This window comes from Orcinus orca, chromosome 11, assembly GCF_937001465.1.
Source record: "Orcinus orca chromosome 11, mOrcOrc1.1, whole genome shotgun sequence".
Taxonomy (NCBI): Eukaryota; Metazoa; Chordata; class Mammalia; order Artiodactyla; family Delphinidae; genus Orcinus; species Orcinus orca.
Genome location: NC_064569.1, coordinates 21,860,789 through 21,883,494, shown reverse-complemented (window position 1 = coordinate 21,883,494; position 22,706 = coordinate 21,860,789). Strand labels below are relative to the sequence as shown.

General features: G+C 39.3%; 1 protein-coding gene across 3 annotated transcripts in view; it reads left to right on the top strand.

The window, feature by feature from the left end:
* The window catches only part of ITPR2 (inositol 1,4,5-trisphosphate receptor type 2), a 523,758-nt gene that overhangs the window by 121,108 nt on the left and 379,944 nt on the right, over nucleotides 1-22,706 (top strand). For 2 of the 3 annotated variants that reach the window (XR_004483814.2, XM_004270904.3), the window contains exons 10-11: nucleotides 9,733-9,777; nucleotides 21,524-21,675. Coding sequence is in view for 2 of the 3 variants with exons in the window: in XM_004270904.3 (XP_004270952.1) it covers nucleotides 9,733-9,777; nucleotides 21,524-21,675 (197 nt within the window). In the remaining variant the exon portion in view is untranslated. The remainder of the gene's footprint in view (nucleotides 1-9,732; nucleotides 9,778-21,523; nucleotides 21,676-22,706) is intronic. The other variant, XM_033430221.2, reaches the window with a different exon arrangement.

Sequence of the window (22,706 nt, the reverse complement as noted above, 5' to 3'; positions counted from 1 at the left end):
GAACTGACATTTCTTTGTCAATCAGATAACTTAATGGGGAAAAAAGTTGAGAGGCTCACCACTGGCTACCTTGTGCCTAGAACAGTGTCTGATGTTTAATTTACATTCAGTAAATATTAGATAGTCTAATGAATGAATCATAGAGACAATGAGGTACACATCCAATCATTTCATTTTACAGAAAAGGAAACCCAGACTCAAAGAGGTGATTTATTTTGTCTGAAGTTAAAAAACAAGATTAATGATAGTATCCAGGCTGAATGCTACACTTGCTTCATCCGTACCAGTGGTTCTCAGCTGAGGGTGATCTTGTCCCCAGGGGATATTAGGCAATGTCTGGAGACATTTTTATTGTCACTGTTGGGGAGAGGTGGCTACTGGCATCTAGTGGGTAGAGGCTAGGGATGCAGCTAAACACCCTACAATGTGCAGGACACACCCCACAACAAAGAATTATCTGGCCCCAAATGCCAATAGTGCCAATGTTGAGAAACCCTGATCTCCGTTATACTGAAATTACACGACCTTTTATTGACAGTCTAGTAGGTGGAAGCACTACTTTGTTATTGTGGAAAAAACAAAGATGACTAACATTTTGTCCTTGTTCTTTAAGAATTTGCAATCTAGAGGAGAATTAGATTAACTCATCACTAGGACGTCTCTTTTGCAATTGTTTCCAGCATACATAAACATCTGAGATAACTGGTTTTGTGTAATGTTTACATTATTAACATCTATAGAAGACCATGATAAATCTCACAGTAAGTTTAAAGGGCTGCAACCTTAAGTGTAAGCATATGGGAGAAAAAACACCTAAAATTTTTACTTATACTTCCTTAACATGATATTCTATTTAACCAGTACTTACTGGGTGGCTAAGTTATTCAGAAAAATGTAATAAGCTTATTGTTTGTTTAGAAATGAAGGGAAACTAAATAAAATTAGACCATTCGTATGATGAAGATTCTGTAGTCTAACTATAGAGACAAAGCACATAAATTGCAAGCTATTCAAGAATAGCACCATATTTTGTGTGTGTATATGTGTGTGAATTGTGGAAAACATCTAGGCATTAGGACAGTGATATAACACTGTTTAGGTTTTATTCTCTAAGTTACTAAAGTGAACCGACATTTAGAAATGGACCCTTATTCAATTTGAATATCTCCAACAGTATTGTCTTAGGAAATTCAAGGTTTATTTTTGAGTAATATGCAGTGCTAGAAACTCATGGACAAAACGTGGAACAAAGTATTTAATTATGAATTAGGTAATCAGGGCATTTGTGGCTGCATCAGATAATGCATTACAGTACTGTATTATTAGGCTGTCTTCCTATAATGTCAGTTTCTGTGGGCCATACAAGAAATTAGGTGACATGAAGGGAAAGTAAACAGTCATGTATTTTTGCTTTTAATATACAGGACAGTTTTGCTTTTAATGTCAGCACACTCTGTGCCATTTTGCTATAGATCTTTTTCTTGTATCACCTTATTGGTTCAGGAGAGTTCACAGCCATGTCTGTGGGGCAGAAAGTAAATTGATCATATTTTGAATAGGATAATATGGGAGCCTTAGTAAATAGTTCTTCTGCAGCCATGGAGAGAATGGTAAATCAAATATCATAATTTCTGATCTGCTGCATTTTCTTTCTTTGGATATTATTAAAGCAATAACTTTTGATGATCCTTTCCAAAACAAGATGGAGGGACTAGTGCAAAATAGTTTTGTTAAAGATTTTATAATTGCCCTTTTAAAGACTGCTAGCTTATTTGTTTGTAGATAGTCCGGACTTCCACCAGATGGCAGTAAACACTTATTTCCTAACTATACAGTAGTCTTTGGCTTTAATTAATTAGGTAAAAACTGTGTACTCAAGAACCTGTACCTTAGCATAGAATCTTACGCATATTAGGGCTGTAGTTTTAAATATCCCAATGTTTAGTTCTCTATCAAATATACCAGCCACAGTATATGAAAAATGACTCTCTCACTCTCTTTCTCTCTCTCTGTATATATACACACACATATATCACACATATATATACATACATGTACAATATTTATATATAATAGAGGAATATGCATACCAGACCCTATACACATGTATAAATATATATCAAAATAGAAATGATGCCTGGTACATATAAGCATCCAGTAAAGGTTATTTTTCCCTTCTTTTCTTTTCTAGACCTAACAGCATAATAGGTTGGCTCTGAAATGCCTGGTCATTCGAAAGAGGAACATATAATTATTTAGAAACCCACATGTGATGGTTTTATAACTTCAATGGTATATATAATAAAAATTGATCAAAAGACATTTCATTATAAAAAAGTAACTTTTTTTTTTTACGAAAATGAACAAAAATTATGGACTTACAACTTGTGGTCTGCTTCTTGCTATTGTTAGAGGGACAGTTGCAGCTGTCTTTAATTTGATAGGTGGTACAGCCATGACTTTCTCTCTCTAGGTGTTCATGATATCACTCTCTCTCTCTGCCGCTTTTCTATTCTGACTTAGTCACACTCTCTACCTGACTTCATTCTGGTCCTCTTTGGCCTCTTAAATGAGGACTCCCTTCAGAGCTTAGTGGTGGTTGTTAGCTCTTTCTCTTCTCTGTCACTCACTCCCGTGGCTGCAGTGGGTCGTGACTTCGATCTCGGGTATCCCACTGCCACTGAAACTCAATAATTATATCTAAGATGGAACTGTTTTCCCACAGAGAGTGAATTTTCTTAGCTCTGGTTTAAAAACTTGGGAGTCATGATAAACGTGTTTTTCTCTCTCAGTTTATGCATTCAGGTTCTCCTGTCTCTGCAAAATCTTTCGCATCTGCTTTTTCCTTTCCATTTCAGCATTGATATCTTTGGGGCTCTGCCACCTCTTATGTGAACCCCACACTTGGTTACTTTGCTTCTTTCATCATCTGTCTCTGTCTCCTACTAATTACGGCCAAGTGAGGATTTTTAATGCACTGTTTCTGCAGACATTTTCCCAGTGATATTCAAAATCTTTCTGAAGATGCAAACCCTTTAGCCTGTGGCAAAAAGCCCCGTTGGCCCGGCCTCTTCCTACCTTGGATCACACCAGTACTCGTTATGGAGGTGGGAGGGAAGTTATATGCTATCAGAACTAAAAGATGTAGCTTTGGAGCCCTCAGACCTGTGCTTCTGAATAACCCTGCCGCTCGCCAGCAGTGTGACTTTGCATGGGGTACTTCACTTGATGCCTCCTCTGGAAAATGGGGCTAAGGGTCCCTTCTAATAGGGTAATTGTATGGGGAAATGAATGAACTTTAAAAGCATATAAAAAGTATTCCGTAAATGACATTTATGGGTCTTCTCTCATCAAGGCTCATTTTCTCACCTATTTGCCATTGGCGCCGCCTGCACTGCCTGTCCTCTTTACCCCCTCTTCCTTCTTCTTCTTTTTTTTTTTCTGCAGTTTTAGTTTTTATTTTCTTTTTTAACTTTTATTTTATATTGGAGTGCAGCTGATTTACAATGTTGTGTTAGTTTCAGGTGTACAGCAAAGTGCTTTAGTTATACATATACATATACCTATTCTTTTTCAGATTGTTTTCCCATATAGGTTATTACAGAGTATTGAGCAGAGTTCCCTGTGCTATCTAGTAGGTCCTTGTTGAGAATCAATTTTATATAGATAATCTTTCCTTCTCTCCCAGTCATATTGAATAATTCTACCTATCCTTCAAGGCTTCGCTCATATGCTACCTTCTCCATGAATAATTCTTCAATAAATTTGCCCACCACAGATCCCTTCTTCTTCTGACCTATATTATTTATAAATTATGCATTCCTGTCTTATATCTCTTGTCACATTCTATTTTGTATTACCGCTAACAGTATTTATGTCTTCTCTTCCCTCCTAGATTGTAAGGTCTTGTGGTCAGGGACCATATTCTCTTTGTCTTTGCTAAAATACCGTATGCCACCATGCTTTGTCCATTATAGATGTTCTATTAATATTTATTGAGTAAATGATTGAGTAGTATATTAGATCTCTCTCTCTCCAATGCCAGATTTATAACTTATTTTTTAACATAAGGAAATGTTTCCTTTAAAGCCCTAAAAGATTCAGGAACCTCCACATCACTATGTCTTTTCTCCCATCTTTAGAAATGTATTTTTTGGATTCATCCTTAGTCTAATTACTTAATTACTGTGGTTATTATGGTTAGAGTAGGAAATCAGCAGTATAATTGAAACATATATTAAAGTGTATATTTACTTGGCCTTTGGTTAATTTTGGTGAATTTATGTAGCCATAGATTTGTTTGGGTGCTTCCTCTTCCTCTTTCTCCTTCCTCGTCTTCCTGTTCTTCTCCTCCTTCTCATTCTTATTATTATCACTTTAATGAATTAACTGAAGCAATAATCTTATTTATTTTTTAATGTTTTTTTAAAAAATTTATCTATTTGGCTGCGTCAGGTCTTAGTTGCGGCACGCGGGATCTTTCATTGCGGTGCCCGGGCTTCTCTCTAGTTGTGGCCCGCGGGCTTAGTTGCCCCTCAGCACTTGGGATCTTAGTTCCCCGACCAGGGATCGAACCCACGTCCCCGGCATTGGAAGGCGGATTCTTAACCACTGGACCACGAGGGAAGTCCCTGAAATAATAATTTTATATAAAAAAGGCCACATTGCAGCCTGTGAGACACAAGATGAGGCGAAATCTAACTGATCGGCACCGTCTTTAGTATTGTTGCCAAAGACATGAATATATAAAATTTAATGACATGTAATTAGTATGATTAGGCTTTAGTCATAGGCTTTTCTCTTTTACAGATGAGGACCCTGAGTTCCATGGAGGTTAGGCGACCTTTCCTAAGGCCCATGGCATTTCCTTCCAGACCAGAGTCTGGAATCTGGTTCCACACACATCCCTCAGCAACTGAACTGGGTGATCCTAAGAGGATGAAATGTGTGAAGACAACTTTAGAAAGTAACATTGTCTTTAAGGTAGAACATGACCTATGTCTTAAAGGGCATACATGACTCCTGTTTGACTTAGGTATGTTAATTCCTGTTTCTGTACACATTTTAGTTACGGATATGTCATGGCTTCCAGCATGAAGTTAATATACTTTACAGTCTTTAACCAACTAGTCTAAATGCTTACTGAATGAAAGCTTTGACCATAGGTATATCCTTGTTAAACATGTTACGTATCTTTTGAATATAATTTAGCTATAATTTTAGTATGTATCTTTTAATTTCAAAAGAAAAGTCTGAATTCTTCAAACTGAAAACAAAAGAATATAACACAGTGATCTTTTTTTTTTTTTTAAGTCATTTTATTTTATTTTTATTTGGCTACACCACATGGCATGTGGGAATCCTAGTTCCCCGACAAGGGATCGAACCTGGGCCCTGGCAGTGAAAGTGCCAATTCCTAACCAGTGGACCGCCAGGGAATTCCCTAAAACAGTGATCCTTGACTAAGAGAGCTAAATAAACCCCTTCTGTGCACTATGCTCACCTTTCATTACTACTGAGTAAAAGTGTGTCTTTTTGAGTTTGATTAATCAGTAGACAGGAGGCCAGTTAAGTCACTGTCTTTTCACTTTCTACCTTTCACTGTTGGATTCCAAAAGCAGGAATAATACTGTTTTGGGACTCATTCGTTTATTCATAATTCAAGGGAATTTAAGGAGCCTGAGGTATGCATCTCCATAGAAAAATAAAATTCAGCCTCAGATCTCCCCAATTGCTGGCCTAGCACCAACAAGCAACTTGTAACTGGATTCCTGTTTTATCATCCCTCCCCCACCCCCGTTGTCTGTCTGCTCTGAAAATTGAAAGACTGCTGTCCAGTGGCTCTTGGACTTGGTTCTGCCTTCCAGCCACTCCTCTCCCACTCACTTTCTGATTTGTTTAACTGTTTGTTTAACCACAGTTTAGTTTTGTCTGTCCTTAGATTTCCTATAAATGGAGTCATACCATGTCTGGCTTCTTTCACTTTAAAATCGAGATGTAATTGACATACAACATTGCATTAGTTTCAGGTGTGCAACATAATGACTTGAGATATATATATATGACATAGATCTACATTGACATGATTACCACAGTGACGCTTGATAACATCCATCACCACACATAGTTATGAAATTTTTTTCTTGTGATGAGAACTTTTAAGATCTACTCTCTTAGCAACTTTCAGATATGCAATTCAGTATTATTAAATGTAGTCACCATGCGCCATCACATGACCAGGACTTATTTTCTTATAACTGGAAGTTTGTGCCTTTTGACCCCCTTCCCCGATCTCTTCCACTCCCACCCCTGCCTCTGGTAACCACAAATCTGATCTCTGTTTCTATAAGTTCGTTTTCTGTCTGTTTGTTTGTTTTAGGTTCCACATATAACTGAGATCACACAGTATGTGCCCATCTCTGGCTGACTTATTTCACTTAACATGATGCCGTCAAGGTCGATCCATGTTGTTGCAAATGGCAGGATTTCCTCCTTTTTATGGCTGACTAATATTCCATGGTATATATTTCTGAGATCTATCCTTGTTGTGTACATCGGCAGCCCATCATTTTATTGCTGAGTAGTACTCCGTTGTTTGAATACGCCATATTTTGTTCGTCCGTTCTCCTGTTACATGATATGCATTTTTGTCTAAGCCTAATTTCTGGCCCTATTTTGTGTCCCTACCATTGTTCCCCCCACCTTTCCCATCATCCTCAAATGAATGTGCCTGTTTGAGTTGATTTTCCTGGAATAGGGTTACCTCTGCATACAGAGTTCTTTCTTTAGCTGAGGAGAGCTTTATTTTCCATAATCTTTGATTATTGCTTGTATTCCACTGATTTTCTGTTCCTTCTAGTATCCTGGTTGCTCATTAGTTGATACCTCATTCTCTGGTCCTCCGTGACTATTTCCTTTTTCCTAATTTTCATTTCTTTACACCTTTCCTCTATGGTGAAAGATAGCTGTTCCATGTTTATCCTTTGCATCACTCATTTCCAGTAATGTCAACTATGCTTGTTCCTGCTGCTGACATGGACTTTAATTTTGTATTTATGTTCTCATTGTTATTGAGATCCTCCTTAATTTAACTTCTTTTTATATTGTGATTATTTCTTATATTATTTTATTATTTATCTGATTATTTTTATATTATATTTTTCTGTTCATCTTCTGCTGCCTTCCTATGGAGGCAGTGTTTACTTGCACTTTCTTTAATATGCCAAACCATTTCCTGAAAATTTATTTTGTATCATACCCTAGATAATATTCAGAAAGACTCTGAGAAAGAATTCCCCCCCCATTTTAACATACTTTTTAACCAGTCCCATGTTGTTTTTTCCTGCTTTCCTCCCTTATTGTCCTCAGATGAGTGAGCTCCATGCAGAAGCAGAACGGTTGAGTGGACGGTCTTTTTGTTCCATTTCTTTTTTTCTCAGTCCTCTTGCTAAATCTTCAGCTGCAGGGCAGCCTGCAGGGTCCTGATGTACTTCCCAGTTCCAGCAGGTGTCAAGTCTGCGTCCCTGGACTCTCTTGAGGTTGCTTCTCTCCCCGGCCCTCTGCTATTTTTCCTTTATCGCACAGTGTCATTCCAGCCCACAGCAGCTACAGTTCTTTCTCTTCTTGCCCTTTCTTCAGACAGCGCTTCTTAGAAAGCCCTCTGCCATCATCTGCTCCCTCCGCTTTCTGCCCATTTGCTTTCTGAGCTTTGCTGTATCTCTTTGGTCATGAGAAGACAGACAGAGGTAGTGGAAAGTGGGTGGGAGGATGGGGGAAACAATTTTCTGCTCCATCTCACAGCAGCTTCTCAGTGATGGAGAAGCACTTCTGTATAGGTCTTTGGTTGGTGAATACTCGGGGTCTCTGGGTTGGGGGCACATAGTGGAACCGCACCAAGTATCTTCTGAACTGTATTCACCCGGCCACTAGCTTGAAGTCAGGTTGAGGTTTGCCATGAGATGACAACTGGGGAGTTGTTGCCTCTCCCCCAGCACCGTCGGCTTTATAATTACTGTCAATTCATTGATGATTGGGGGTTCAGATGGTTTTCAACCTTAGTCTTCAATGAGATGGAGAGTGTTTTGCTTTGTTTTTGATCATTTTCAGTACCGTCATTAATATTTAGTGATAAGTTGGGAGGGGCATTCCTCAGAGCTACTAGCCAAGCGTAATTCTGAGAAAGACTCCCAGCCTTACATCTTAAATGGTGACTTTAATTACCTGGGGTTGCGTATTGGATACACCAACCGATTCACATTCATAGGATTACATTCAATTGGACAACTTGTTATTTTGAGAAAACACCTTCTAAACCATATGCTTTACAAATGATCAGCGAGGACATCTTTTTGAAACTGTGTAGTCAGGTGGGAGTCAGGAGTTACGGATGCTAAGCAGCTGGAAATATGTGGGCCAACAGGCAGCATGTGCAGAGCTCATGCTTTCTCATTGGAATGACCCCTGAACTCCACAGTCCAACCCAGAGACATGTGTTCTTTTTTTTTTTTTAACATCTTTATTGGAGTAGAATTGCTTTATATTGGTGTGTTAGTTTCTGCTGTACAACAAAGTGAATCAGCTATAGGTATACATATATCCCCTTATTCCCTCCCTCTTGCGTCTCCCTCTCTCCCACCCTCCCTATCCCACCCCTCTAGGTGGTCACAAAGCACCGAGCTGATCTCCCTGTGCTGTGTGGCTGCTTCCCGCTAACTATCTGTTTTACATTTGGTAGTGTATGTATGTCAATGCTACTCTCTCACTTCGTCCCAGCTTACCCTTGCCCCTCCCCATGTCCTCAAGTCCATTCTCTGTGTCTGCGTCTTTATTCCTGTCCTGCCCCTAGGTTCTTCAGAACCTTTTTTTTTTTTAGATTCCATATATGTATGTTAGCGTATGATATTTGTTTTTCTTTCTGACTTACTTCACTCTGTATGAGAGACTCTAGGTCCATCCACCTCACTACAAATAACTCAATTTCGTTTCTTTTTATGTCTGAGTAATATTCCATTGTATATATGTGCCACATCTTCTTTATCCATTCATCTGTCGATGGACACTTAGGTGGCTTCCATGTCCTGCTATTGTATGTAGAGCTGCAATGAGCATTGTGGTACATGACTCTTTTTGAATTATGGTTTTCTCAGGGTATATGCCCAGTAGTGGGATTGCAGGGTCGTATGGTAGTTCTATTTTTAGTTTTTTAAGGAACCTCCGTACTGTTCTCTATCTCTCCATCTGTTTGAGACATGTGTTCTTGTTTGTTAGTTTAAATAGTCCTCATGCATTAGCTGACATAGCGGATATATAGATCCTCTTTTGCTTGACTTTCCTTTCTTGTGTGTATAGCACGTGGAGCATGATCTTGAATCATTGTTAAAACTTTCCTTTGGTCTACTTTTAGAAATCGGTGTCTGCATTATTGGTCAATAGCAGATTCTGTGGTGGGCAAAATGAACTCTCTTGAATGCTTCTTAAGAGGTGGTGAGACTGTCAGCTCTCACTTGTTCAAAAATGTCAACAGTTTGATACAAACAAAGGCCATAAATTTGGCATTTTACCTCTTGTCTCCTGCAACTAGGGTTTGAAGGTATTTCCTAACCGTTTCTTTCTTAGCCTCCTTTTATGTTAAATGTAGTTAAGTGTACAATAGTGTACTGGAATTAAAGATCACTGGTCTTGTTAATGTGCTTTTAATAGCAATTCAAAACTAGCTTTGTTTTTTGTTTTTAGCTTAACCCTGATTATCGAGATGCCCAAAATGAAGGAAAAAATGTGGTGAGTAGAATTGCTTTTTTCCCCGTCAAATACAAGCATATTATTTATATTTTATATGAACAAATTGAAAAGTTAGTAGAAAATTTGAAGACTAGGGCTCCGAGAGAGATTCTCCAAGTAGAGGCTGTGGATTGAAGATAAAAAGTAAATGATGATTTGGCTTAGATTATAAGAAGATGACCAGAAGTGGGTGTTTAGGGAGATTTCCAGCAACTTGGAGGCCACTTATGATAGATCGCTGAAGGCAACTGGATTTGGGAGGTATGGTGGGTCTAGGTTTAGTTTTCAGAAGTTCATAGAAATTAGGAAGGAGGAATGGAATTGTGGCATAATATTAAAATAGGACAACAGAACAATCCTTTTCAATTCAAAATAATTTGGTTTCTATTTATGGGGAGAAATTGTTCAGTAACTAGATAATTCTAATTACTAATAATCTACAGTGTGCTACTCAAAAAAAAATTCGCAATCTTATTTTAAAGCCAGTTTTCATTATAAATACTTATTATTATTTATCCTGCTCATCTCATCATAATTTGGAAAGAATATGACTTAACAATGACAACATGATTTAATTCAATTAAAAAATTCATAGAGGAAGGGAGTTACCAGTGGGGATGGGGTGGGTTATGGGTGAAACTGTATGGTGATGGATGGCAACTAGACTTGTGGTGGTGACCACTTTGTAGTATATAAGATGTCGAATTGTTAATGCTGTACACCTGAAACTTATTAAAAAATTCAGAAATTCAGGATATTTTGATGTGATCCAAATAAAGCCTGGATGATGCACTGGATTTTTTTTTTTTTGGTGTTTCCTATTATCAATCATTTTTATTATTGTTGTTATATCAATATTTTTGATTGCTCCTGCAGCTACTGTCCACTGCTCCATGGTGTCTACTGCATTTTCTGTGTGTGACTCTCAGCAGGGCTGGATTTCTTTAAAAGCAATTTAGCCAGATATTTTGATATAAAATAGACACAGTCTGTAATACAGTTTTGTTAGGAATTTTGCCATCCCTTTTGGAATGGGTAGGTATTATTACTGCATCACCCCAAATTCTGCTCTTTGATAGAAACTGTTGGAATGTTTCATTAAAATGACTACTGTTTTACATTGGCGCACAGATTTACGTTTTAGGAGGATATGGGGCAGATGGATCAAATAAGAATTTCTGGACCTGAGTCAACCCTGTTTGACTCCTCTCTCCATACGATTATCATGTTTACAATAGAAATAAGCGAAGTATCAGGTCACTGACCCAGTGAAAACTTTAATTTGTGTCAAAATGTCTTTAAATATAGAAGTAGGTTTGTTAGATCCATTGGATCTTTTATTTATGATTCAATTTTATGTGTCTGTGTGGGCTTTTCTCCCCCTGGTTTTCAAATAGCTGCAGCAGGACTGTTGGGTCCTTACCTTCCTATGATTTAGGAAAATGCTATCAGTAGCCATGTTTAAAAAGCAAAGTGTGAATCATAGTTTCTTTGGTTCTTCCTATAAGCTTGTCGATGGTCTCAATGGTTTCCGGCCAGAGACCACCAGGAAAATACCCATACAAGTGGCGTTTATAACTCACTGCACGCACACTATGGGGAACCGTGCTGCTTCTGAGTAAGAAGGTGTTAGAAAAAACGTCTTATAGGAATTGGGCTTGTGCAATTGATTTTGGGGAAGATTTAAAGAAGTGGGGCTTTGCTGTGGATGGGAATGCTGTTAGGAAGAGGAGGTATCTTAATACATTTTACCTGTGGGTAGGGCAGGCTAGGTCTGTAATTGCTAAAGAAGCAGCAGTCGCTCATATTCGCTAGAGGACAGGAGCAGGATTGTCATTTTTTGTGGCTTGAACAACGTTCACAGTCTGTCGGTGTTCAGATATGGTCAGGGAGTGGTGTTGTTTTGTCTTGATCCATTCCAGTCATGAAGTGACCTTGTCTGGTGTTGCTGTTTTGTGAAATTGTCCATATTCACCAGGAGAACACCATGGCCCAGCTTGAGTGTCAGGCCAGCTCCTAGCAACACCAAGGCCTGGCTCATCCACCAGCCCAGCTGTCGGATGTCGGGGACTGCTTTTCTCTTTGTCAAGGTTCATTTCTGTGATATTCTATGTGACTTCTTGAGCGTGCTGTCGAGACAGCGGAGCTCTACTGTAGCACCACCATGAACTTGTGTAGCCTTGGACAAGTCAGATAGCTTTCCTGAGACTCATTTTCTTCACCTGTCTGATAGGATGAGGATGTTTGCCCTACATCTCTCACCTGCATGCCATGGGGATAAAATGCCAGCAGACAAATGGGAAACTCTCTGAGTAAAAGATGTTAGTAGGCTAAAAATGTAAGTTGTTTCTATTCAAAGGTCATCATATCAAAGCTTCAAATTGTGCAATTGAATTAAATCTCTGGCTCATCTCCTTTTGGCTACATACCCTTTGGAGATGCTACCGATCATTCTGGGCAGAGCTGAGTGGGAGAATAGAGTGAATGAAGGGTTATGGAGCAGCGCAGAGCATATAAATAAGTAATAGATCCATGGTGAAGTTTACTCTTTGTGTTAATCAAGCTTTTGATTAGACTTGCTAAATATTTTTCCTTTGTATTCTGAAGTACAGTTTCTTTATCCTCCTCTAAAGGTGAGAAAGAGGACTCTTCTGTTTAAGCAGTGTTACTAGCAATACTTTAATTGCATACAACATAGGTGGGTTTGCTTTTGCTGTAGAATTTTATGACTGGATCTCATCTGTCATCTCAGAGACACAGCCAACTGGAGACATCCGATTTCCTTCTCTCTAAAACCCCTAGCTTGAAAGTAAATAAAACTGAGAATATGGAACAGTAAAGCTAACAATATGGCTTCTCATTTTAGACACCATTTACCATCTAGCAATGATGATGTTTCTGTCTAAAAAAGAAAATAGAGGAGCGTTTAGAGTGTAGCCTGTGAAAAATGAAATCAGTTTCCCAAAACAATGCTATCTCACCTCAGATCTGGGTTCCAGTAACACTGAGTTCCCTGTGACCATGCTAATTATTTTCTTTCCTCATTTTCCCTATGTTGTCTATTTAATATCCAGTTAATATTTTTCCTGTAATTTAGAAACCTTTATCACATGTTGCCTTCCATTTTTGAAGTTTCAGAGGTTGATGGATAATACTGCTGAAATGAGGCGGAGTGTGTCAGAACTCCCATTAAGACCCAAATAGCTGTATTTATTCTACAAAGAAGTCTATTATTTCCAATCTTACAAATGTACAGCATCCACAGGGACCCTGTAAATATTGGAACTGCATCAAGCCCAGCTGGGAACCTGAAAGTCGTTAGTTTTTTCTCCGTGCAAACTGGCATCTTTTCAAATGGCTCTTTGAAGGAGACTTTTCTGGAATAACACCACCCATTTTAACATTACCTTATTTATGTGGAATGTGATCTGATTCTTCCAGGGAATGTCTTTTGTCTGTGCTGGGGATCTTCGGCCTCAGCAATACTGATATATTGATATTCGGGCCAGATCATTCTTGGTTGTGGTCGGGCTGTTCTCCGCATTGTAGGATGTGTAGCAGTATCTCTGGACTCTACTCACTAGAGACCAGGAGTGGTCTCCCTGTTCTCCATCCCCCATCCCCCGCCCAAGTTGTGGCAACTAAAAGTGTTTCTGGAAATTGCCAGACGTCTCTGGGGAGCCAAACTCTCTCCCTTTGAGAACCATCCGTCTTTGTGCAAAAACATACATTAAACAGAAATGTTCTAGGAAGCATGAAACTTTGCCGAAATAGACTTGAAAATTCTCTTCTGTAGAATTTTTCTTTGGGGGGAGGGTACCAGATCCTGAAAGAAGACCCGCGAGTTTCTTTGTGTTTTACTATGTATTCATCAGCAGTAAGATGATAAGGAAAAGAAAGAAAAAAGGGTCATATTGGGAATTAGTTTGAGAGCACCCGATTGTCAAGGAACCGTGGCAAGAGAAGAAGGGTTTGCAGCTTTAAATGGCAGGGTTGTGTCTGTTCCATAAAGTCTGCAGTGAGAGCCCCAGAGGGTCTGGACCAAAACACAGATGCCTACACAAAGTTATGCTGCCGTGGCCACAGGTCTGAATCGGCCCTGAAAACGCAGACATTGTTTCTTACCGAATGTCTCTGGCTCTTCACAGCAAAACTGCTACGTGATGTCTCTGCTGAAAATGCGATGACTCACAAATGAGGCAACAGAGAAGGTGTAACAGGAGGCTCCCTGCTGTGCGCTGCGGGCGGGCCCCCAGGAGCTAGAGAAGCTGGCGAGCCATTAGCATCCTCTGGCTTCTCATACAGGATTTTCAATTTGTATAATCTGCGAGGCTGTGTGCCTTTCCTTCCAAGTGAAAATGCTAGTTTTCTAAAAGCCCAGCAGCCTAGGTTAACATTCTGCAGCCCTTCATTCCCTAAATTGAGAGTGTTTTGGAGACTGAGATGCTGTTAAATTTCACACCTGTTTAAGCTCTGTTGTACCTTAATGTCTTTTCATGATGCAAAGAGGGAGGGCAGTGTGCTTCTGTAATTCTCTGCCGAGAACTAGTGTTTTGGGGTCTTTTTTCTTACTTAAAAAGAGATGTGGGTTCGTAAACAAAAGCCACAAGCACACAATTTTGAACAGAACTGCCTTCATATTGTAGAAATATAATATGAATTTTCTTGATATTGAAGCTTGATCCATTTATTTAAAAACTGTATGCTTATAAGTCATTATTCATATTTTATTATTTAAAAAATTCCAAGGGGCTGGCTTGAAGTTTACTGTCAAACTGCTATGACAGCTTGTTAAGCAAATTAACAGAGTACAAGAGATTAATAGCAGAATGCTTAAGACTATAGCACTGTTTTAAAAAACTTCTAAATGTGTTAGAAGCTCTTATTCACACATAAACGATTGTTATGCTATTTATAAATGGAACTTATCTATTCATTAAAGCTTTTTTCCTCAAAGACCTAAGCAAATTTTTTGGGGGTACATTCCACTTATCCTAGGTAATTAAAATTAAACCACAGGTCTTAAATAGTATGAGTAACTTAGAGTGACCTCTTTTAGCTAGCCCTAATAAGTGAGGTTTCTCTATGGAAAAGATTTTTATTTTCCACTGTAAGAGTGTCAAAATAGAGAGGTCTTTTGACTACTCTTATCAGGATCCCATGGGGAGATATTACCAAGGGGGATGGGGTAGGAGGGCAATCTCTTGGAACCTGAATCTGCTCGCCTTTTATAAGTCTAGAAAATTCATTTTATTAGCCTTTCAAAAGGGGGAAAAGGACAGTGCATACAGGAGGATTGATTCCACTAATGAATTCACAAATGACTGATGTATAAACCACAGTGCCAACTGTCTGTTGCTAAGTAGATCTAAATCCTTGGGTCAGTTAGTGCATTTTCCCTGAAGGAAAATCTATATCAAAACCTAAATTATGATTAGAAGATTGGCGTGGAGAGCTCAGGAAATTAGATGACACACATGCCTTTCAGGGATATGGAATTCCTCCAGGAAAACTGGAATACTAATTTGTTTCATCTACCCTAGCCTGCGGTGAGAGAAACTGTCAAATTCTTGTTCATTGACTCTCCGTTTGTTTAGGTTACATGCTTATCTTCTGTTAATAAAGCCTTTCTTCAAATATGGTTCAACGTAATTGATTAGATTTTATTTTCCTTAGCTAAAATCATATTTTAATTGTGCCTTTCTAATACTCCATTTAAACCACTTGTGCTCGAATCCCTGTGCCTACATATTCACAAAAATCCTTTGAGTTTTTTTCTACAACTGACTGATCTCGTCCATTATTTCTGCATTCTTACATTCTGAGGCAATCTTCCCTCACATGTATTAATAACACTCATTATGTTGGTGGTTCTTTCTTTTGGCTGCAGTAGCATTGCCAAATCCAGAAAAGAGCTCTTTCATAATATTTCTTTGTGACTGTAACTCTCCTCGTCTATTTCCCCCCACGTTTTCATGTTAAGATGTAATAAACAGCAAACTTCCTTTTCTTTCTCTTAGAATTAGCACTTCCTCTTCTTAAATCTCTCCCTTCCTCTTTCTCTGCCTTCTTCCTCATCATAGTGATTATGATCTTCAATTTCAGACGTCACCACCATTTTTACCATAGGGAAGGAGTTCATAGCTGCACGTGGTATTCTACTGGGCCCTATGTAAGAAGATTGTGTAGATCTTCTTAAGACCTTCTTGACTCAGTTGTTTGGGGTCAGGCAGAAGTGTGATTCCTGTGTCACCATTACATTTCAGAGCCTTCATGGAAAACTGCTCCTTTGCTATCCATATCTTAGTGTAACACCTGGATTTTCATGTTGAGCTGCATGGCAGAGATCAACGCAACAGCACACTTTTTTTTCATTGTTTTAGTTAGTTTGTTCATTCGTTTGTTCCTTCCCTCCCTCCCCCTCTATCTCCCCGTCTCTCCCATCTTTCCTCCCTCCCCCCTCTCTTTTCTCTTCTTTTCTTTCCTCCCTTCCTTCAGTAGCTTTATTGAGATATAGTTTACATACCATAAGAATTCTCATGTTTAGAATTATAGATCAGTGGTTTTTAGTATGTTCACAGAGTTGTAAAACCATAACCACTATCTAACTTTAGAACATTTTTACCACCCCCGAAAGAAAGCCTGTATCCACTAGCAGCCCCTGGCAACCTGGATCTACTGTCTCTATGAATTTGCCTTTTCTGGACATTTCATAGGTGGAATCATGCAATATATGGCCTTTCTTTCATGGCTTCTTTCACTTAGCATAATGTTTTTGAGGTGCATGCAGGTTGTACCGTGTATCTGTACTTCATTCCTTTCGTGGCCAAATAATATTCCATTTGGTGCATGTACCACATTTTGTTTATCCATCATTCGGATGATGGTTATTTCTGCTTTCTGGCTTTTATAAGTAAAGCTGCTATGAACATTCAGAGCAAGTTTCTGTGGGGTCATATACTTTCATTTCTCTCGGGTAGATACCTAGAATTAGAATTGCTGGTTATATGTTTAACATTTTGAGGAACTGCCCAACTCTTCCTAAGTGGCTATACCATTTTGTGTTCCTCTAGCAATATATGAGTGTTACAATTTCTCCACATCTTAACGCTTGTTATTGTCTGTGTCTTTGACTATAACCATCCTAGTACATTTTCCTAATTAGTAATGATATTGAGCACCTCTGCATGTGCTTCTTGGCCATTTGTATGTCTTCTATGGAGAAATGTCATCACATCCTTTCCTCAATTTTTATTTGTTTATTTTTGGCTGTGTTGGGTCTTTGTTGCTGTGCGTGGGCTTTCTCTAGTTGCGGTGAGTGGGGGCTACTCTTAGTTGTGGTGCACGGGCTTCTCATTGCGGTGGGTTCTCTTGTTGCGGAGCACGGGCTGTAGGTGCACGGGCTTCAGTAGTTGTGGCTCGCAGTCTCTGTAGTTGTGGCACGCAGGCTGTGTAGTTGTGGTTCTTGGGCTCTAGAGCACAGGCTCAGGAGTGGTGGCGCATAGGATTAGTTGCTCCGTGGCATGTGGGATCTTCCCGGACCAGGGATCGAACCCGTGTCCCCTTCATTGGCAGGCAGATTCTTAACCACTGCACCACCAGCAAAGTCCCTTCTCAATTTTTAATTGGGTTATTTGTCTTTACAGCTATTCAGTTGTAAGTGTTCTTTATATATTCTGGATACAAGTCCCTTATCAGATATATAATTTACAAATATTTTCTCTCAGACTATTTTTTTTTAATAGACACTTTTTAAAGAGCGTTTTAGATGCACAGCAAAATCCAATGGAAGGTACAGAGGGTTCCCACATACCCCTGCCAGCACACAAGTACATCCTACTATCAACATTCCTCACCAGAGGGGTACATTTGTTACACTGGTAAACCTGCCTTGACACATCATTATCACCCAAAGTTCATAGTTTACATTAGGGTTCTCTCTCAGTGTTGTACATTCTATCAGTTTGACAAAAGTATAATGATATGTATCCACCATTATAGGATCATACAGAATAGTCACACTGCCTTTAAACTCCTCTGTGCTTTTCCTATTCATCCCTCCCTCCCCCAATCCCTGGCAGTATATTCACAGTATATTTTTATTGTGTCCATAATTTTGCTTTTTCCAAATATCATATTTGGAATCACACAGTGTGTAGCTTTTTCACATTGGCTTCTTTCAAGATGCATTTAAGGTTTCTTTGTGTCTTTTCATAACTTGATGGCTCATTTATTTTTAGTGCTGAATAGCATTCCATTGCTTGGATGTCCCACAGTTTATTTACCTACTCACCTACTGAAAGATTGCTTGGTTGCTTCTAAGTTTTGGTAGTTATGAATAAAGCTGCGGTGCAAGTTTTTGTGTGGACATAGCTTTTCAGTTCACTTGGGTAAATGACAAGGAGCACGATTGCTGAATCACATGGTATGGAATGTGTTTTGTGTAAAACCACTGAACTGTCTTCCACAGTGGCTGTACCATTTTGCATTCCCGCCAGCAATGAACGAGAGTTCATGTTGCTCCACATCCTCGTCAGCATTTGGTGTTGTCAGTGTTCTGGATTTTGGCCATTCTACTAGGTGTATATGGTATCTCATTGTTTTGAGTGATATCTCATTAGAGAATTTGCTATTCCCTAATGACATTTGATGTTGAGCATCTTTTCATGTATATATTTACCACCTGTATGTCATCTTTGGTGAGGTGTCTGTTCAGGTCTTTTGCCCATTTAAAAATTGGATTATTTGTTTTATTATTATTGAATTTTAAGAGTTCTTTGTATATTTTGGACACCAGTTCTTTATCAAATATGTCTTTTGGAACCGTTTTCTCCAAGTCTGTGGTTCGTCTTCTCATTCTTTTGAGAGTGTCTTTCACAGAGCAGAAGAAACCCATTTTCATGAAAACCAGTTTATCAATGATTTCTTTCATGGAAATTGCCTTTGGTGTCATATTTTTCTTGTACACTGCTATTTTTCTTCTAGTGTTCACGCTCATTTCCCTTTCTTTCTCCCTCCCTCATTCCTACTTTCTCGTTCCAGCTATTTCTCTTTCTTTAGACTCTTTCTCCCAACCCACTGTGAGAGTTGAAATATAGGAAATAAACAAAACTGTAGAAAGGCTGTCTAAACTTCAGTAGGGAATAATTAAAGACTAATGTTTTCAAGACCCAAAGGAGTAAATTACAAGTTATAGTATTTCACTAGACTAGCTGCTGCCAGAGATTTATTTGGAAGAAGTCTTTTTAGCTCACAGATGATCTATAAAGATCCCTCCCAAGCTTGATATTCCATGAGCCTAAGCTGTTATGTTACCCAGGCAGCCTTCTTTCCTGACTTATTTGTCTGGCCAGACTACTCTTATTGGGTTATTTAAAGACATTTAGGTTTTCCTCTCTCAGGATGTGATGGTGTTTTGGCCCTTCAAAGACTGTTGTCTTTAGTTCACAGACTTCCATGCCCTCAACGCAGATCACTGTGAATCACTGTGAAATGGGTCTCCTGACCCATGAGAATTTTTTCAGAAGACCTAAAGAAGGTTCTTTTTTTTAAAAAAATAAATTTATTTATTTTATTTATTTATTTTTGGCCGCATTGGGTCTTCGTTGCTGCACACGGGCTTTCTCCAGTTGTGGCGAGCGGGGGCTACTCTTCGTTGTGGTGGGCGGGCTTCTCATTGCGGTGGCTTCTCATGTTGTGGAGCATGGGCTCTGGGCGTGCGGGCTTCAGTAGTTGTGGCACGCGGGCTCAGTAGTTGTGGCTCGCGGGCTCTAGAGCACAGGCTCAGTAGTTGTGGCGCACAGGCTTAGTTGCTCCGTGGCATGTGGGATCTTCCCGGACCAGGGCTCGAACCCGTGTCCCCTGCATTGGCAGGCGGATTCTTAACCACTGCGCCACCAGGGAAGGAGGTTCTTAACCATGAGTTCATGCCTACTCTTTGAGGAGTGACTAATTCAGTGCTTAAGGGCTGCAGACCAGGCCGCTGGCTTTGGTTAATTTGGACTGAGGCGTGACTAGTTGAATATGGGGTTGAGCATTCACTATAGCACCCACTACTCCCCTTGCCTTCCTCTTCCCCCCTCCTTTTTCCCTTTTATTCCCTCCTCTCCACCTCCTCTCCCTCCTTCCTCTCTCCCTCTTCTTCACTCCCCCTTTTTTCTACTCTGGTCCTTCCCCCTCTCCATCCTCTTTCCTTTGCTCCTTCCCTCATCCTTCATCTCCTGTAGGTAACTGCACTCATGTCTTTATTTAAAGGAAATAATCTCATCTTCCTCTCTCTTAAATTTTTGTGGTAAGATTAGTGAGAACAGTCAAGGGAACGGGTTTGCTATTGTGAGAACTTTTGTATCAATTCAGAAGTGGGGTTTGCTTACTGCTTTTGCGTTTCCTTCTCTCCTATTTCCCTATACTCACTTCTAGTGTATAGTAAGTTAAGAATACCTTTTTCTGATGAATGAACACAGTTCACATTTGCTGGTAAGAAACAACTGTTATGGGGGTTAAACCACCTGGGGAGAGTTTTCCAGACCCCTGTCTTCATATAAGTCTGAACTTAGATCTCTGCAGAAAACATATAAATCAGAGATGACAAGAGCTACCAGATACTCCTAGCCTACGTGAGATTTAGCAGATAGCAATCCTGTTCCTTCTTAAGAACACTGGCAGTTCCTCTGCCCATTCACAGTTAACTGGTGCTACCCGTTTGTGCACCATTTACAGAAGACACCAGCATGAAACTGCAAGGGTTTACTGATCCAAGGAAAATGACTTTCACAGTCTTGGGATGGAGCTTCAAGTGAATGTTTTGGAATGAGCGGATGTAGGATTTCATTGTCATGGCAGCCTTTAAAGAAATGCTTGTCTTTGGATACAGATGGCTTTCATTTGCCTTTGAGCATCCCTTCCCACCTATTTTCTTTCAACTACCTGTGATGGTACAATGACAGTTTTTCTCTCTCATTTTCAAATTTCATTTGATTTAATAATTATATATAAGTAATTATATTTATGTACTTTACTACCAAGCTTATATTACATTTGCTGTATCACGTTTTGGTTTTCTTATACATCAGATTCTTCCATGGGACGCTGGAACTTGGGGAAGTTCGAGTGAAAATACATAATCATCAGTCTTGTGTTGTTTTTTGCTTCAAATGGTAGGAGTGTGCTAGAAATATTGACTGAGTTTCACATCATCTGAAGGCTTCTATTCCATTTGATTTCACTTTATATGCCATTATACTATGTTCTGGGATCTAATGGAATGAGCTGATGAACTGAATGGGAATGTTGCTGTTGATTCCCCCTCCCTCCAAGTTAATATCCCAATGATTTTTGGGAGTTAGGCAGGAACTCTGAAACACTTCCATGCTTACTCTTTAATTTATGAACTCTAGATGATTCAACACACTACTTCTTCTCTGTGTTTGTTTTAAATGTGGAATGGTCAAAATTACTACTGTGATAATAGGTTTAATACCAGGGAAGGGATCAAAACTATTGTGACTGGTAGTGCCTTGATAATTTGCCCAGGTCAAATCACCCCTCTGGAATGTGGGACTTATCACTGTTAATAATAATTACCTGAAAGGCTCTCAGGCCCGATCTGCTCTTTCTGGATGATGTGAACTGGACATCACTATAATCCAATGAAGAAATAAATGCAAATTTAAAACTTATCTTCCAATTAATTGGAGAGTTTAGTAAGAAACATATAAAAGTAAAAAGCCTTGTACTTCCTCAACAGAGAGATGGAGATCTTCCAACTGCAAAGAAGAAACGCCAGGCAGAGGAGAAGATCATGTACACTTTGGTCTCAGTCCCACATGGAAATGACATTGCATCCCTTTTTGAACTGGATGCCACAACTCTTCAGAGAGCGGACTGCCTGGTCCCAAGGTAAAAAAAAATATGGTTAAACAATAGTGTTTCTCTGAATAATTTTACTGGCAGGTAAGGAATAAAAATCATAATCTTAGTATAATTTTTGTGATATAAAGAGAGCAAGCATAAGTGAAGAACAAGAGTTAAAAAAAATCATTCCTCTTTTGTGAGTAGATTAACATAGTTTGTTTTATTCTTAAAAATAATTCAGATGTGCAGGAGAAAAGAAATTCTGAAAAATTCATAAGAATCATTTATTCTTATTACTTATATGGCCTGTGGTTACTAAAATAAAAAATGATCTAGAAGCATTTCCATTAATAGTCATGGCATTTATTTTTATTATGTCAAATTAAAAATTTCATTCACTCATCATCCACTTGTTCATTTATTTAGTCATTCAGTCAACAAATCTTTTTAAAAAGAATTATTTTATTTATTTGGCTGTGTTGGTTCTTAGCTGCAGCACTCCGGATCTTTGCTGTGGCATGTGGGATCTTTTGTTGTGGTGCACGGGCTCCTTGTTGTGGTGCACGGGCTCCTTGTTGTGGTGCACAGGGCTCCTTGTTGCGGCCCACGGGCTTCTCTCTAGTTGTGGTGCGGGCTCCAGAGTGCGCGGGCTGCTCCTTGTGGCATGCGGGCTTCTCTCTAGTTGTGGCAGGGGCTGCAGAGCGTGGGCTCAGTAGTTGTGGCATGTGGGCTTAGTTGCCTCACCGCATGTGGGATCTTAGTTCCCTGACCAGGGATCAAACCCGCGTCCCCTGCATTGGAAGGTGGATTCTTAAGCACTGGACTACCGGGGAAGTCCTTCCGTCAACAAACCTTCATTGAACATCAATTCCATTCCAGGCATTGCCCTTGGCATTGGGAAGAAAACCATGAGCAAACTGGTTATGAACTTAAATTCAGATGGGAGTGGGAGGCAATAAACAAATAAACATAAAATATAAGGTCAGGTAATAAGAACGCTTTGAAGAAAAATTGAAGAGTATGGGGAGTTCTATTATGAGACCTCTTGATTTAGGACATTCGAGAAAAGATCTGAA